The sequence below is a fragment of the Nannospalax galili genome, unplaced genomic scaffold (genome assembly GCF_000622305.1).
Source record: "Nannospalax galili isolate Female #2095 unplaced genomic scaffold, S.galili_v1.0 scaffold879, whole genome shotgun sequence".
In the NCBI taxonomy this organism is placed as follows: Eukaryota; Metazoa; Chordata; class Mammalia; order Rodentia; family Spalacidae; genus Nannospalax; species Nannospalax galili.
Genome location: NW_008346261.1, coordinates 2556240 through 2573673, shown reverse-complemented (window position 1 = coordinate 2573673; position 17434 = coordinate 2556240). Strand labels below are relative to the sequence as shown.

The 17434-nt window shown below is 41.4% G+C and overlaps 1 protein-coding gene across 1 annotated transcript in view; it reads left to right on the top strand.

Annotated features, from left to right (window-relative positions):
- Positions 1 to 16734, top strand: part of Gdpd1 (glycerophosphodiester phosphodiesterase domain containing 1) — a 58364-nt gene extending 41630 nt beyond the window's left edge. The window contains exons 7-10 of the mRNA XM_008842672.3: positions 4152 to 4285; positions 10707 to 10766; positions 13845 to 13896; positions 15145 to 16734. Coding sequence (XP_008840894.1) covers positions 4152 to 4285; positions 10707 to 10766; positions 13845 to 13896; positions 15145 to 15267 — 369 coding nt within the window. The 3' untranslated portion in view covers positions 15268 to 16734. The remainder of the gene's footprint in view (positions 1 to 4151; positions 4286 to 10706; positions 10767 to 13844; positions 13897 to 15144) is intronic.
- The last annotated feature ends 700 nt before the right edge of the window (positions 16735 to 17434 follow it).

The following is a 17434-nucleotide window of genomic DNA, read 5'->3' as shown; positions in this document are numbered from 1 at the left end:
TTGCCTAGTACCTCACACATTCTAGGCAAACACTGTATCACTGAGTTATAGCGTCAGCCCAAGGCTCCTTTTTAGAACACAATATCAAAGTATAAGAAAAAAAAAATCATGACATAAATAATAATTTTCAAATACAAAGAACACTTTTAGGACAGTCCTTCCAAAAACATTCACATCAAACCCATTAGATTCAGAGTACAACTGAGGCCCTCATTAAGGCAAATAAGTTGTATTTATGTGCAGCAGGCCATGAGAGTCCAAGGCAACTTATAGACAAAGGAGACTACAGAGTTAACCAGTTGCCTGAGCAGCTTCAGAGCCTAACAACTTAGAATTAAGTCTCTTTCCTAATCATTGCTTAGTGGTATTTCCAGATTACACAAGGAAGCACATGTGTTGGAAGCCTCTTGATTTGCTAACAGTTTTACATCATCACAAAACTTTTAAAAGATGACAATAGACAGATTTGATTTTTGGGTGCATGTCCAACACTCCAGAGGCAGAGGCAGGTGAATCTCTGAGTTTGAGGCCAGCCAGGGCTACATACTGAGACCCTGTCTCAAAAAAACAAAACAAAACAAAATAAAGCTGGGCATGGTAGTGCATGCCTTTAATCCCAGCACTCTGGAGGCAGAGGCAGGTGGATCTCTGTGAAATCAAGGCCACTCTAATCTAATTTGGGCTACAGGGGGACCCTGTCTCAAGCACCCCCCCCAAAAAAAAAACCAGCAACAACAAAATTAGAAAATAAGGGGCCTGAGAGATGACTCAGTAGTTAGGAGCACTGGCTGTTCTTGTAGAGGACTGGGATTCAGTTCCCAGGGCCCACATAGTGGTTAACAACCATTCTTAATTTGACACCTTCTTCTGGCCTCCACAGGCATTTCACATACACTTAATGCACTTATATACATGCAGTTGAAACACTCATACACATAAAAGTTAGAAAAAAATTATTAAAAAGAATAAAGAAATAATAAAAGTGCTGGGAGGATGCAGAGAAACGGGATCTCTCAGGTGCTGATGGAGATGCGAAGGAGTGTAGCCAATTCTCTGGTAGTTGAAGAGTTTTATAGAACTAAGTGTACAGTTACTATATGAACCAGAAATCTCATCTTGGTCCTTTAACCAGAAAGATGAAAACTGAGTGTGACAGCACATTCCTGTAAAGCTTATCACCAGGAAGGTGGAGTCAGGAGAACCAGCCAGTCTGGGCTACATGAGACCATCTCAGAAAACAGAACCAAAACTAAACAAATGAAAACCCTTCTATATGAATGTTTACTGCAACTTAATTTTTCATAAAGATAAAGTCCTGGAAAAAACACAAATATTCACCAGTAAGTAAATAGCTAAACAAACTCTTGTATCTACACAGTACGCCACAAAATGAATTTTGAGACATATAACAACCTAGATGTTTCTCAAAGACATTATGACACTATAGCTAGTTAAAAGGCCAGCCAGCGTGGAAGGGAGAGATGCCTCAGCAGCTCAGTGGATAAGAGTACACACTGCTCTTCAGAGGACACGAGTTCAATTCCTAGCACCCATGACAGGCAGCTCATAGCCACCTGTAACTCCAACCGTTCATACTTCTGCTCCTGGGGGATACAGCATCTTTGGATTCTGCAGCTTCCTGCACTCATATGCATATACCCACACACATATACACATAGTTAAAAATCAATTAAAAAAAAAGATAACCAGTGAGATGGTGCAGCCAGTAAAGGCGCTTGTCACGAAAGCCTGAAAATAAGCCTGATGACCAGAGTTCAATCCCCAGAACTCATTCAAAAGTAGAAGGGGAGAACTGACTCCACAGAGTTGTCCCATGACCTCCACAGACATGCTGTGGCATGCATACCTATACTTGCAACATGAGCATACACAATAATAAATTAAAAATTACCATTATAAGAAAAATAAAAATTTAACTTTTTTTTTTTTCTTTGGCTTTTTGAGACAAGGTTTCCCTTGTAGCCCAAGCTGACCTGGAACTCACTATGTAAGTCAGGCTGGTCTTGAACTCAGAGATCCACCTGCCTCTGCCTCCTGAGTTCTGGGACTAAACACATGTGCAACCACACTCAAAAAATTCAACTCTTAAACCAGGGTTGAGGTATAGGCCTGCAATCCCAGCTACTCAGGAGGCTGAGGCAGGAGAATCATGTCAGGGCTAACCAGAGCTACAAAGTGAGTTCAAGGCCAGCTGGGAAACTTAGTAAGATTGTCTCAAAATAAAAAAGTAAATAAGTCTCAGGTCTATGAATGTAGCTTATGGTAGAGCACTTGACTAGCAATTCTCAAATTCTGGGTTCAGTCTCTCTCTCTGTGACACACACATACAATCGACCTCAAAAAATATTGCATGATGAGGGGCTATTGAGATGGCTCAGGAGTTACAGGTGCTTGCAGACAAGCCCGACGACCTAAGAGCTAACTCCCACAAGTTATCCACTGAGGCAGAGGCAGGCAGGCAAATCTCTGTGAGATGGAAGCCAGCCTGTTCTACATAATGAGCTCCAGACCAGCTGGGGCTACAGGGAGATCCTGTCTCAAACAACAAAAAAGTTACATTGCACAACATGGATACACTTATATACATTCAGGTAAAATACTCGTATACATTAAAGTAAATTTTTAAAAAGTTATGTGCTGTGTGATTACATTTTTATAATATTCTCAAAACTGTAGATACAAAGAGCAGATTGTGACTGCCAGGAGATGGACTGAGCTTAGGTAGGGAGTGGGCACTGATTGATACAACATTCTGTGTCTTGCTGTGGTGGTGGTGGTTATGGGAATCTTTACGTGGGTTACATAGAAGTTAAACATGTGCACACACAAATGGAAACGGGTCAAAGATGGTGGCACAAGCAATGATGAAAACTGAAATGTCTGTAGTCTAATTACCAGTAATATACCAGTTACATCTATGATTTATCTTTTGGGTAAGTCAAGAACATAGCACACTCTACCATTGTTGTGACTTTCTGTTAAAAAAGCTCTCTTTTAAACCATGGTTGGTTGTATAAACTTGTAATCCTAGAACTTTGAAAGGTGGAAGCCAAAAGATGAGGAGTTTGAGGCTAGCCTTGGTTACATATGGAGTTCAAAGCCAGCTGTGGCTGCATGAGACCCTGTCTTGAAAAACCAAAGTTAAAAAAAAACCTTGAATCTCAAACACATTTTCCAGCAGGGTCTCAGTATATAGCCCAAGCTGGTCCTAGACTTTAAGATCCTCTTGCCTCAGCCTCCCCAGTGCTGGGAGTCCAGGTATGTGCCACCACACCCAGCTTCTGTTTATATATTTGATCAGTGACAGCTGAAAGATGACATTTATCACAATAGCAATATGTATTTATATATCTCTAGATACGCTTTTTTTATGTTTTCTTTTTTTTTCGGTCTTTTTGAGACAGGGTCTCCCTGTAGCCCCAGCTGACCTGGATCTTGTTATGTAGACCAGGCTGGCCTTGAACTCACAGAGATCCTCCTGCCTCTGCCTCCCAAGTGCTGGGATTAAAGGCATGTGCGCCACCACACCCGGCATATTTTCTTATTTTTATTTCATGTGTATGCATTTATTGCCTGCATGTAGGTAAGTGCATCCGTGTCGTGCAATGCCCTCAGAGAACAGAAGAGGCTGTCAGATCCCCTGGAACTGGAGTTACGGACAGTTGTTAGCTGCCATGTGGGTGCTGGGATTCAAGCCTGGGTCTCCTGCAAGAACAGTCAGTGTTCTTAACCATTGAGCCATCTCTCCAGCCCCATATCTTTAGATACTCTTACCTATAGATACATATTTTTGACAGAAGTCAAATTTCTGCATATTTGGTATATCATCTCTTTTTTGTTCTGGTTTGTCTCTCCAAGTCTAGTTATGAGTACTATAACAGACAGGGTGTTTCAGAAGCAGGGAGGAGGGACTAGAGAGACTTCAGGGACATTAATTATACCATAGGATTCCAAAGTAGATCATTACTCTTGTTACGACTAGCCATTGCTAAGTTAGTATTGTAATAAACATTCATAATTCAGAGAATGCTTGCAAAAGTTGTCAAGATAGAGTCTGGGAAATTTATTCTGAATGAATCCAACGAATGATTCTTGTTATCAAAGTGACGAATGGCATTGTTGTGTTTCAGAATGCAGATATTCCTCTCCTCTTCAGCCTGCAGCGGGTTCTGCTCATACTTGGCCTTTTCTTCACTGGCCTCTTGCCCTTTGTGCCCATTCGAGAACAGTTTTTTGAGATTCCAATGCCTTCTATCGTATTGAAGTAAGTTCTTTCACTGTTTTCATCAGTGTCAATTACAGAATGATTAAGATAAAGATGTGTGAGTGCCAGAACTACTGTGGTTTACTGTAGGTGCAGGGAATTGCTGCAAGACCTTTCTCCTGTAAACTAGATTATGCTCTGACCCAGCCTTTGCTATGGCTCAGATGTGCTTTGTCCCCTCTCAAACTCGTGTTTGGGCTTGCTCTCATGCTGAATGCTGCTGGGGTGTCTAAGAGGTGATTAGGTCATTTGGGGGGATGAATTCTTTCTTATGGGAATGAGTTCTTGTCCTTGGTTTTCTTCTTGCTCCTTCTCACACACACCTCCCTTCTTCAAGGGCCCATTGCTTCTCTACCACCATGAGGCCCCTCAAAAGAAGTGAGCCAGGTACAAGTGCTGTGCTTTTGGACTTTTAGAACTATGACCTAAATAAACCTTTTTTGGCAAATAACCCAGCCTCAGGTACTTTGTTCTAGAAACGGAAAACAGACTAAGACAAATATCAATGAAAAAGAATAGATTTTCCCACCTCTAGCTGAGGAGCTATTGGCAATTAATTGCTGTTAGAGGGGAGGGATTCATTTTTGTTCAGTGGTATTAGCCACTGGCAGCCTTCCCATACTCCAGTTAATAACCATACACCCTTGCTTGTGTAAGCAACCTTAATTAAACTTAGTGGGACATTTAAAAAGAAGGACATGAACATAGAAAGAAGACTTCTTTTTTTTTTTTTTTTTTTTTTTTTTTTGGTCTTTTTGAGTCAGGGTCGCCATGTAGCCCCACCTGGAACTACTCACTATGTAGACCAGGCTGGCCTTGAACTCACAGAGATCTGCCTGCATCTGCCTCCCAAGTGCTGGGATTAAAGGCATGAGCCACTATGCCCAGCTAAGAGATTATTTAAATATAACCTTACTTGCACGAAAATATTTTTATTCCCAAACAACTTTTATTTATTTAGTTATTTATTTTGAGTCTGGCTCTGTGCAGCACGGCTCCTCTAGAACGTGCCCTGTAGACGAGGCTGGCCTCAAACACCTAGAAATCTACCTACCTCTGCTTCTCAAGTGCTGGGATTAAAAGTATATGCCACCATGCCTGGCATAATTTATATTTCATTTATTTTTTGTGTGTATATATGGGTGTGGAGGAGTGTGCAGGTTCATATGTGTGTGTGTGTGTGTGTGTGTGTGTGTGTGTGTGTAGGCCAAAGGTTAACCTTTGGTGTTGTTCCTTAGGAGCTGCCTGTCTGATTGATTGATTAATTGATTGATTGATTTTATGTGTATGAGTGTTTTGCCTGCATGTGTGCAAGTGTACCCCATGGAGGCCAAAGAGGATGTGGTAGTCCCCTGGAACTGGAGTTACAGACAGTTGTTATCCACCATGTGAATGTGAGGAACTGAGTTTGGATCTTTTGCAAGAGCAAGCCTCTTAACCTCTGAGTCATCTTTTCAGCACCCTCCTCCCGCCACTTTATTTTTTTTAAGACACACTGGGACCTGGGGCTCACTAGTTTAGACTGGCTAGCCAACATATCCCAGAGATTCCCTATCTCCACCTTCTCAGCAGTGGCATTACAAATGCATATCACCACCACTCTTAGCTTTTTTTTTTTTTAATGTGCATGCTGGGGACAGAACTCAGGGTATCATATTTCTGGCCTAGCCTCTCCCTCAATTCTGTCATCCACAAACAACTTTTAAAAATCAAGCTATTGGTATAGCAGACATGAGAAAAATATTAGTAAGAAAAATAATTATGCACCAGACAGGGTCTCTTATGTAGCCACAGCTGCCCTGGAACTCACTGTGTAGAACAGGCTAGCCTTGATCCACCTGCTTCTGCCTCCCAAGTGCTGGGATGAAAGGTGTGAGCCACTCTGCCTGGCTTTTTTTTTTTTTATAAAATATTTTATTTAATTTTATGTGTATGAGTGTATTGCCTGCATGTATTGCAATGCTCTCGGAGGGCAGAAGGTACATCAGATCCCCTGGAACTGGAGTTATGGATGGCTGTTAGCCACCGTGTGGGTGCTGGGAATTGAACACCAAGTCCTCAAGAGTAACCAGTGCTCTTATCTGCTGAGCCATCTCTTCAGCCCCTTGGTTTTTTGTTTTGTTTTGTTTTGGTCTTTTTGAGACAGGGTCTCCCTGTATCCCCAGCTGGCCTAGAACTCACTGTGTAGACTCCACTGGCCTTGAACTCACAGAGATCCACCTGCCTCTGCCTCCCAAGTGCTGGGACTACAGGCATGTGTCACCATGCCCGGCGTTTTTTCTGGTTTTATTTATTTTTGTCTTTTTGAGTGTTTTAAAAATAAAGTTCTCATTGTGTAACCCTGGCTGGCCTCAAACTCATGGCAATCCTCTTACCTCAGCCTTTAGAGTGTTGGGATTTTAAGCATGTACCACCACACCCTGCTCAGAAAACACTTCTTGTCTGTAAAGAAGCTACTTCATTTGCTGTACTAAAAGGATTCCTAAGCATTTATCACTAAAGTATTTAGCTTTTTTGCTGCCTGGAACAGAGTGTCGTGTCCTCTTTCTGGAAGTGAATTTACTGAAAAACAAACACAGAAAGCACAAACACTATGGTCTTAGTCTTTTCTCTAAAAAGTGATTATGAGGACTGAGGAGATGGCTTAGTTGATAAAGTCCTTGCCATGCAAAGTATGAGATCTGAGCTCAGATCCCCCCCACCTACATAAAAGCCAAGTAAACATGTGTCTGTAACCCCAACACTGAGGGACCAGAGACAGGCAGATCCTTAGAGCTCACTGACCAGCCAGCCTAGCAGAATCAATGAGCTCCATGTTCAATGAAAGACCCTGTTTTAAAAAAAGGTGGGGATGGGGGAGTTGAGAGTTGGCGCAGAGGTTAAGAGCACTAGCTGCTCTTGCAGAGGACCTGGGTTCGATTCCTAGCACCCACCTGGCAGCTAACAACCGTCTGCAACTCCAGTTCCAAGGGATCTGATGTCCTCTTCTGTGCACTTAACATATGTGGAGGCATAACACTCATAGGCATAAAATAAATAATAATAAAGCAGCCCTTTAAAAAAAAAAAAAAAGGAGTGGGCTGGAGAGATGGCTCAGCAGTTAAGAGCACTGCCTGTTCTTGCAGAAGACCTAGGTCCTAGTCCCAGTCCCCATATAGCGACTAATAACCATCTGAGTTTCAGTTTCAAGGATCTGATGTTCTCCTCTCACCTCCATAAGCATTGCACAACATGGGTGCATTTATATACAGGCAGTCAGTACACTCATACACATAAAATAAAATAAAAATAATTTAAAAAGTCAAGAGAGATGCCCCATCATCAGCCTCTGGCCTCCACTTGCACACATCCACACAAACGTACATACTCCTAAATACACAAAAAGTGATTATGAATTAAGACACAGAATACTATTTCTTTTTGCTTTGATGTTTGTTTACAACAGAACAGAAACGTCATAAAGTAATTAGGAATTGTACTTAGGGAGGTAATTAATATTTGAGATACCAAATCCCTTAGATTCTTGACATTTTGACTAGGAATTTCCACCTGGGCCAGTGTTAGGAAAAACTTTATTCAGAGAGTTTCTATTAAAAAGTAAAGTCGGGGTGCTGGAGAGGTAGCTCAGTGGTTGAGCACTGGCTGCTCTTGCGTAGGGCCCAGGTTCAATTCCCAGCACCCACATGGTAGCTAACAATCATCCATAACTCCAATTCCTCTTCTGACCTCCGCTTTGTACAACATGGGTGCTCTTGCATATATGCAGGCAAAACATAAAATTTTCATACACATGAAAGTTTTAAAAAATTTTTAAAAATACCAAAAACTAAAGTCAGAACTAGGGATATAGCTTTATTGGTTGAGTGCTAACCTAGCATACACGAGGCCCTAGGTTTGATCCCCAGCCCCGCATAAACTGAGTGTGGTACCATGTATGTATAATTTCAGCACTTGAGAAATGGAGGCGGGGGGTCTTTCTTTGGCTGTATAGTGAGTTTGCGGGCAGCCTGGGTTACATGAAATGCTATCTCAAAAAACTTCCAACCAAACCAGACAAAAAAGAAACCTGAATTCAAAGAGGAAGGAAGAAGGAATTTAACAGTGAAGATTCTTGGAATTATTATTATTATTATTTTTTTGGTCTCTTTAAGACAGGGTCTCCCTGCAACCCCAGCTGGCCTGGAACTCACTATGTAGACCAGGCTGACCTTGAACTCACAGAGATCTACCTGCCTTTGCCTCCCTAGTGCTGGGATTAAAGGTGTGAGCCACCATGCCTGGCCTGATTCTTGGAATTATCTTAAAGCAAGAGGAGCTTAGGACATGGCTCAAGTGGATAATGTGCCCACAGCACAAGAGTGAGGACCCAAGATCCTCAGCACCTATGTAAAAACCAGGTGCAGCAGCACATGCCTGTAACCACAGGGCTGGTGGGAAACAGATAAACAGATCCCAGAACTCCTTGGCCAGCCAGCCTAGGCACCTTTCACTCAATCTCACGCACACACACAACATATGCACGCATGCACACACGTTCCCAAGTGTGGGGGGAGAGGAGGGAAAATAACAAGTTAGAAAAGAAACAAGAGCTCTTATCTTAGTTGAAAAATTATTGGCAACTGAGTCCTCCTGGGTGAGGAAGAGCTGGTCTTCTTAAAGGGAGGGCTCTAGACAGACTGACTAGTCCTCAGTGGATGAACTTGCACTGAGGGACGTTTGGAGACACTAACTTTACATGATAGGCCTTAACACAAATGACAGAATGTATGAGTTTAAGTAGGGGGTTATGGGAGGGGGCCAGTGGGGAGGGGGTATAAAGATGATTCAGATGTTCTGTATGAAATACACAAAAATTCAATATTTTTTTTTATTTAAAATGTTTTTATCATTATTATTATTTTTAACTTTAAAAAAATTTTTTTTGTCTTTTTGAAGCAGGGTCTCCCCGTAGCCCCAGCTGTCCTGGAACTCACTATGTAGACCAGGCTGGCCTTGAACTCACAGAGATCCGCCTGCCTCTGCCTCCCAAGTGCTGGGACTACAGGTATGCACCACCACGCCCAGCTAACTTTTTAAACATTTTTATTTATTATTTTTATTTTCTGTATATTCATGTATTGCCTGCATGTAGGTAAGTGCACCTGTGTCGTGCAATGCCGTGGAGGTCAGAGAGCCATTGGATCCCCTGGGACTGGAGTTATGGACAGTTGTTAGCTGCCATGTGGGTGCTGGGAACTGAACCCTTGTCCTCTGCAAAAGCTGCCAGTGCTCTTAACCTCCAAACCATCTTTCCAGCCCCTAGTTGTGTTCTCCCCCCTCCCCCCGTTGTGTTTTAAATCTACTTCATACTAAATTTTATTGTACAGAACAGGAGGAAAAAAAAAGAGAAAAAAGAAGAGAGAGAGAGAAAGAGAGAGAGAGAGAGAGAGAGAGAGAGAGAGAGAGAGAGAGACTAGGATGTGATAGGCCCCAGGCACCAGGTTTCTGAAAAATTAATTTTTCTTTATACTTTTCACGGTTGAATAGTGTTACTAAAAAAAGTTAGCTTGAGGGACTAGAGAGATGGCGCATGCCTTTAATCTCAGCACTCGGATCTCTGAGTTCAAGGCCAGCCTGAGTGAGTTCCAGGTCAGCTGAGGCTACAGGGAGACCCTGTCTCAAAAGACAAAAAAAAGAGTATGTAATGCTCTTGCAGGGGACTCAAGCTCACTTCCCGGTACCCATGTTGTAAAGCTCACCACTCTCTGTAACTCCAGCTCCATGGGCTCCAGCACCCCCACACAGACACATAAAGATACACATAATTAAAAATAAAATAAATCGGGCTGGAGATGGCTCAGGGGTTAATAGCACTTGACTGCTCTTGCAGAAGACCTAGGTTTGATTCCCAGCAGCCACAAGGTGGCTAAGAACAGTTCTTAACTCCATTTCCAGAGAAATCAGACGCCCTCTTCTGACCTCTGAGTGCATTGCACAATATGGGTGCACTCATACATGCAGGCAATACACTTGTACACATAAAATAAAAATAATAAAATATTTTAAATATAAAATAAATCTTTCATAGGACCCAGGTTGAATTTCCAGCACCCACATCACAGCTCACAACCATCTCTAACCCCAGTTCCAGAGTATCTGATGTGCTCTTCTGCCCTCAGTGAGCATTGTATGCATAGGTGCACTTACATACATGCAGGCAAAACACTAATACGCTAAAAAAGTCAATCAAAAATTTTTTTTAGTTAACTTGAGACCAACAGAAAGAAACATTTATATATCTTTTTGTCCTTTTACAAGTATTTTTTTTTTTTTTAGAGCATCCTATGTACAGGTGCTGTTTTTATTTTTAACTTGTCTGGTTCTATTACACTGATATGTTCCCAAGTCCCTAATTTATAATTCATCTTTGTCTTTACCATAGGCTGAAAGAAGCACATGTGATGTCCAGAAGTCAGAAGCTCCTCATCTGGCTTTCTGATACGTAAGCATTCTCATTCCTGGATCTTGAAGTTAATTGCTGTAGTTACATTAAAAAAAAAAAAAAAAAACAGCCGGGTGTGGTGGTGCACGCCTTTAATCCCAGCACTTGGGAGGCAGAGGCAGGCAGATCTTTGTGAGTCTGAGGCCAGCCTGGTCTACATAGTGAGTTCCAGGACAGCTGGGGCTACAAGGACACCCTGTCTCAATTGAAAAAAAAAAAAAAGAAAGAAAATAGCTGGGCATGGTGGTGCATGCCTTTAATCCCAACACTTGGGAGGCAGAGGCAGGCAGATCTCTGTGAGTTCAAGGCCAGCCTGGTCTACATAGTGAGTTCCAGGACAGCTGGGGCTGCAGGGAAACCCTGCTTCAAAAAGACAAAAAAGATAAACAATTTATGCCAGGTGTGGTGGTGCACAACTTTAATCCCAGCACTCAGGAGGCAAAGGCAGGCAGCTCTCTGTGAGTTCCAGGCCAGCTGGGGCTACAGGGAGACCCTCTCTCAAAAAGACAAAAAAAAAAATTTAAATTAAGTAAATAAAAATTTTTATTTTTTATTTTTGTGTGTTTGTGTGAGTGCCTACATGTATATTTGTATACCAGGTGTGTCTGGTGCCTGAGGAGGCCAGAAGAGGAGATCAGATCCTCTGGAACTGGAGTTACAGGTGGTTGTTAGCCACAGTGTGGGTGCTGGGAACTGAACCTAGGTCCTCTGCAAGATCAGGGAGTGCTCTAACCACTGAACCATCTCTCCAGCCCCAAGTTGTCTTTATTTTTGTATTTAAGAAGTTTTTGTGTCCTGGTGGGAGGATGAAGGGGGGATGCTTATGCTACATCAGCCTGTGGAGGAGATCAGAAGACAACTTTCAGGAGTCAATTCTGTCCTTCCACCATGTGGGTATCGAAGATTGAACTCATGTCAGGCTGGGCGGCAAACACCTTTACCTGCTGAGCCATATCACTGGACCTATAGCCATATGTATTAAGTGCTGTGCTTGGAATGTTGTGTAAACTGCCTACATGTATTTTGTAACCAAGACTTGTTGATCATCTACTATGTAAGTAGATAAAAGTGAATCATTTGTACTCACTGGCTTAATTATTAGTGAGAAAATCTTAGCAGGAATCTAGAGAAATAATCTCATCCATCTTCATGAGAAAGTGGAGCATCTATCCATCCACTTGTAGCTAATTAGTAGCAGACTTGGAAAAAAAATAATCATTCCCTTCTACTTGCAGTTTCTACTTGGCCATCATCAAAAACATGGTGAAATGAAGTGTATGTAGTAGCTATACAGTATATGTAAAAGGATTTACTACCCTCTGGCACATTTCTTAGAAATATTTGCACCAAGACTTAGCAGTAGAAAGGTGGTCCTGTCTATAGAGTCCTGTCTGCCCATTTTTAAAGAAAGTGCTTTAATATCTACAGTGTTGAGGGTTTTTTAATTTTATTTTATTACTATTATTATTGGTCTTTTTGAGACAGGGTCCCCTTGCAGCCCCAGCTGGCCTGGAACTCACTATGTAGACCAAACAGGCCTTGAACTCACAGACATCTGCCTGCCTCTGCCTCCCAAGTGCTGGGACTACAGGCGTGCACCACCACGCCTGGCTATTTTATTATTTTTATTTTATGTGTATGAGTATATTACTTGCATGTAGGTAGGTGCACCTATGTCATGCAATGCCCACAGAGGTCAGAAGAGGGCATCGGATCCCCTGGAACTGGAGTTACAAATGGCTGTAAGCCGCCATGTGGGTGCTGGGAATTAAACCTGGGTCCCCTGCAAGAGCAGCCAGTGCTCTTAACTGCTGAGCCATCTCTCCAGCCCAAATGTTGAGTTTTATTTTAAGGAAAAATAACAAAGTAATTGTTCTATATTTTGCTTTCAAATGGAGCTTTGAATGCTTAATAGTCCTAATGTTAATAGTCCTAATCACAACCCTTTATTACTTAGCTCTTTGAGAATCTTACAAAATTAGTTTTCTCTTTTCTGTATGCCACAAGTCTGTTCTTTTTGTGCTTTATCCTTGATTTGATTTCTAGTTTCAAGGATATATTTTATTTTTAATATTTTATTTATTATTTTTATTTTATGTATATGAGTGTATTGCCTGCATGTATGTGAGTGCACCTGTGTCGTGCAATGCCGCGGAAATCAGAAGAGGGCTTCAGATTCCCCTGGAAGTGGAGTTAAAGACGGTTCATAGCCTCCATGTGGGTGATGGGAATCGAACCCAGGTCCTCTGCAAGAGCAGTCACTTCTCTTAACTGCAGAGCCATCTCTCCAGCCCCTCAAGGATACATTTTAATTGGTGTTGAAAGCACATGACTTCTAGTTTTTCTTAGTCACCGTGATAGACATACGTGAATAGAAATAATAGGTATTATTTTCTAGTATGGTTAGTTCCCATCTTGCTTAAGTGTCTTGTACTCTAAAAGTATACTTGTCAGTTATTTGAAACAAGAAGGTATTTTTTCAGTTACAGAATATTACAGTTAATAGACACCTGAACTCTAATGTTACAGAACTTAACCTGAATTTTCTGCCTTCCTTGACTTAGAAAGTTAGGAGCATGGATGTCCTAGTCTATCCTCATTTTCGTTATGGCTCCAGCAGGGAAAGTGAGGCACGTCTCTGATTCACTGACGCGCTCCAAGGGGAGTGGTCTCCTGAGCATCTGGTGGCAGCACCAGAGGAGGTTTCAGTTGGCCAGTAGCCAGCAGTCCAGAAAATTCATCCAGCAGGTGTGGTGGTGCATGCTTTTAGTTCCAGCACTCAGGAGGCAGAGGCTGGTGGATCTCTATGAGAACAAGGCCAGCTGGTCTACATAGCAAGTTCCAGGCTAGTTGGGGCTACAGGGAGACCCTGTCTCAAAACAGGAAAAAAAAAAAAGGAAAGAAGGAAAAGAAAGTTAATCTATTGAGGCCTTTGTATTGCTGTATTGCTGAAGCATTGTGATGAAACTAAACCAGGAATTACTAAACTCTAGATTGACACAGAGAGGACTAAGGATTAATTCTCATCTTTAGGACTAAGATACACCTAAATCTGTTCTATTTTCTTTTCCCCTCCAGGTTATTAATGAGGAAAGCCTTATTTGACCACCTCACTGCCCGAGGCATTCAAGTAAGCTTCTGTGATGACACATTTTTGGGAAGAGCAGAGTTCACTAGTTTCACACAAGTCAAAGTACAAGAGTTTTTAACTAAGTTTGAGCTCTGGCTTTTATGCCACAGCTGTAATCTCTCTAGTCCCTATAAAAAATTCACAAATGGGCATCTTGAGCTCTTCCTTTCAGTTAGTAATGAACTTTTAGCTAGATTCCTCTTATGTATAGATGAAGGCAGTTGAAGTCAGGAGGTTGGGACAGTGCATATTTAATGAGTAAAATGAAAAATTTTTTAAGGACTTAATGATTTCTTAAGATGACAACTTTAAAAGGTTAGTTATAAGAATACAGAGGTAGCCGGGCTTGGTGGCGCATGCCTTTAATCTCAGCACTCGGGAGGCAGAGGCAGGCAGATCTCTGTGAGTTCAAGGCCACCCTGGTCTACATAGTGAGTTCCAGGACAGCTGGGGCTACAGCTCAAAAAAGCCCCCCCCCCCAAAAAAAGAATGCAGAGGTTACGAAAGTTCGGTGCCTTGCCACAATAGAATGAAGATCATCCCACACCTACCACCCGCTCCAAGCCTCAGGGACTTTGGGGGAAGAGGTTGGCAAGAAGAACGTAAGAGCTGGAGGAAGGGGTGGAGTGTTAACTGGAACTGGAAGTGTACTCCGACCACTATGCCAACAAGCTATAGTCATACCTCCTTCCCATGCTCATCAAGGAGTTGAGGGGGGAGTCAGTTACTCCTCCCACCCAATCAGTGGACCTTAGCTTCATGTGGAGGAGGGGCTAAGGATATGTAAGTTGAGAAGTTAGGAGGCCCCTCTCTCACCATTTTCTACTGCTATCAGGAAGTCACAGGATCATATTTGAGTGTGGACTTTCCAGTGCAGCCATAAATGGGGGGGTGCCCATTCCTTTGTAAATAAACCCCTACCCTATGCTCTGTTAAGAAAAAATAATGGGGCTGGAGAGATGGCTTTGCAGTTAAGAACACTGGTTGTTCTTGCAGAAGACCCAGGCTTGAATCCCAGCACCCACATGGCAGCTAACAACTGTCGGTAACTCCAGTCCCAGGGGATCCAACAGCCCCTTCTGACCTCCGTGGGCACTGCACGACACGGGTGCACTTACCTACATGCAGGCAATGCACACATACACATAAAATAAAAATAATAAAAATTAAAAAAAGAATGCAAAGGTTATAATGGATGTTATAAAAGTAATTTTCTGTTTAACATTTGTCCTTCTACCCAATTTTCAGGTGTATATTTGGGTTTTAAATGAAGAACATGAGTACAAAAGAGCTTTTGATTTGGGAGCAACTGGAGTGATGACAGACTACCCAACAAAGCTTAAGGATTTCTTAAATAATTTTTCAGCATAAAAAAGGTACTCAGAAGTATTCAAAGGAAACACGAAAAGACCTGAGAAAAAGTGTTGTACCATTATTTCCCTGAAATATTTTAAGAATGAGAAAAGGTTTAATTGGTTAAGCTTTAATTACCTCATTTTTAAGCCTGTGTGGGAATGTAGAAACTTCTATATATTATTTATTTTCTAACAGTGTTGCATATCTTACATTTGTAAATTGTTTAGAAAGATAAATGGTTATGAGATGTAAGTATGTCATTGATCAAGATGTCTGTATATGAGGCAGTGTTCTACTATTATAAATCTAAAACCAAGGAGTAATTGAGCATTAGCCTTTGCTAAAAAAAAGATCAACTAATACAGTAAAAGAAAATCATTGATCTGGGCATGGTAGCCCAAGCCTGTAATCCCAGCACCTGGGATGCTGAAGCAAGAGGACCACAAGCTTGAGGCCAGCCTGGGCTACATAGTGAGACCCTGTCCTAAAAGAAAAAAAAATTTTTTTTTTAATTAGAAAAGAATTGAAGGCCATTACAACTGTTTTGGGTTGTCTAGTTATTTCTAGATGCATTTCAGTTAAAGGGAAAGATACAGTGGAAGAAGAGTTTGAAACTCAATGTGGTGTAATAGTTATCTGGCAAGCTGTGTGCTGTTAACAGAAGGCAAGTTCAAGTCAGTAACAAAGTTTCTTACTTACTTAGAAATAAAATCTGTAGGCTGAACGAGATTTTGCGGTTGATGTTGTTAATGTGGACGTTGTATTTGGAGTCTTTTTCAGGTGTGCCACAATCCTGCCATGTCTGTTTTATGCATTTAAAAATAGACTTTTTGCCAGGTATGGTATCTATATGCCTTTGATGCCAGCACTTGGGAGGCACAGGCAGGCAGAATTCTGAGAGTTCAAGGCCAGCATGCTCTACATAGCAAGTTCCAGGCCAGCCACAGCTACACATTGAGACAATAAAATAAGATAGACTTTAATTGTAAATTAAGACAAGATCCAAAAGTCATGTTTTTATGTTTCCTCTAAAGAATTTTAAGAGTCTTACTTGGGGCCTTTATTTGACTGTTTGAACCTGTACTTAGATTTTAAATGTCATCTTCAGTCCTAATAATAATATCAAACTGATGAAAGTGCATATCACTATTCTTAACATTTTGAGTATGAACCACTGTTCCTGATCTCTAAGAATTGCTCCTTCTGAGTAGTAATAGAAACAGACTTTCCCCCAAATTACCAAATTAGACATCACTTCCTTAGCTTTCTGATGTGACTTCATATAAATCAGTTTCTAATTTTTTTTTTACTAATTTTCATAATCTCAGACTGGGAGATAAATATAATATAGACTAATAAATGTATTTTGCTAAATTATGTCTCTCATTTGGAACTTGTCGGCGTACAGCTATGAAGGATAACTCTACTCTGTCATGTGTTGCTTTGTTGTTTAAACTGAAATAAAGTTTTCCAAGAATAAAATAGGAGTTCCTGATTTTTTAGCTTTTAAGTCCAAAGGTTTTATATACAGTTTTCAATTAATGAGAAAATTAATTATTAAATAGATAAATGCACTTGAGATTTATCACTAGAATAAATGAAAATATGAAATTATAGTAAGGAATTTACTTCTTAGCATTTGGACAGAAGTGTGGGCAAGATAAATCCAATAAATTTGACATTTTTTTTCTTGTATTAAAAATTTTGTTTTTGAGTCAGGGTCTCCCTGTAGCCCTAGCTGACCTAGAACTCACTACATAGACCAGGCTGGCCTTGAACTCACAGAGATGCGTGAGTTCTGCCTCCACCTGCCTCTGCCTCCTGAGTGCTGGGATTAAAGACGTGTGCCACCACATAATAATTTTTTTTAAAATGTGTTGTTTGCTGGGTGTAGTGGCGCACACCTTTAATCCCAGCACTCGGGAGGCAGAGGCAGGCGGGTCTCTTGTGAGTTCGAGGCCAGCCTGGTCTACATAGTGAGTTCCAGGACAGCTGGGGCTACAGGGAGACCCTGTCTCAAAAAAGACAAAAAAAAATGTGTTGTTTATTATTTATATTTTATGTATTTGAATGTACTGCTTGTCATGTAGGTAGGTGCACCCATGTCATGCAGTGCCCACAGACATCAGAAGGTGTCAGATCCCCTGGAACTGGCGTTATGGATGGTTATTAGCCACCATGT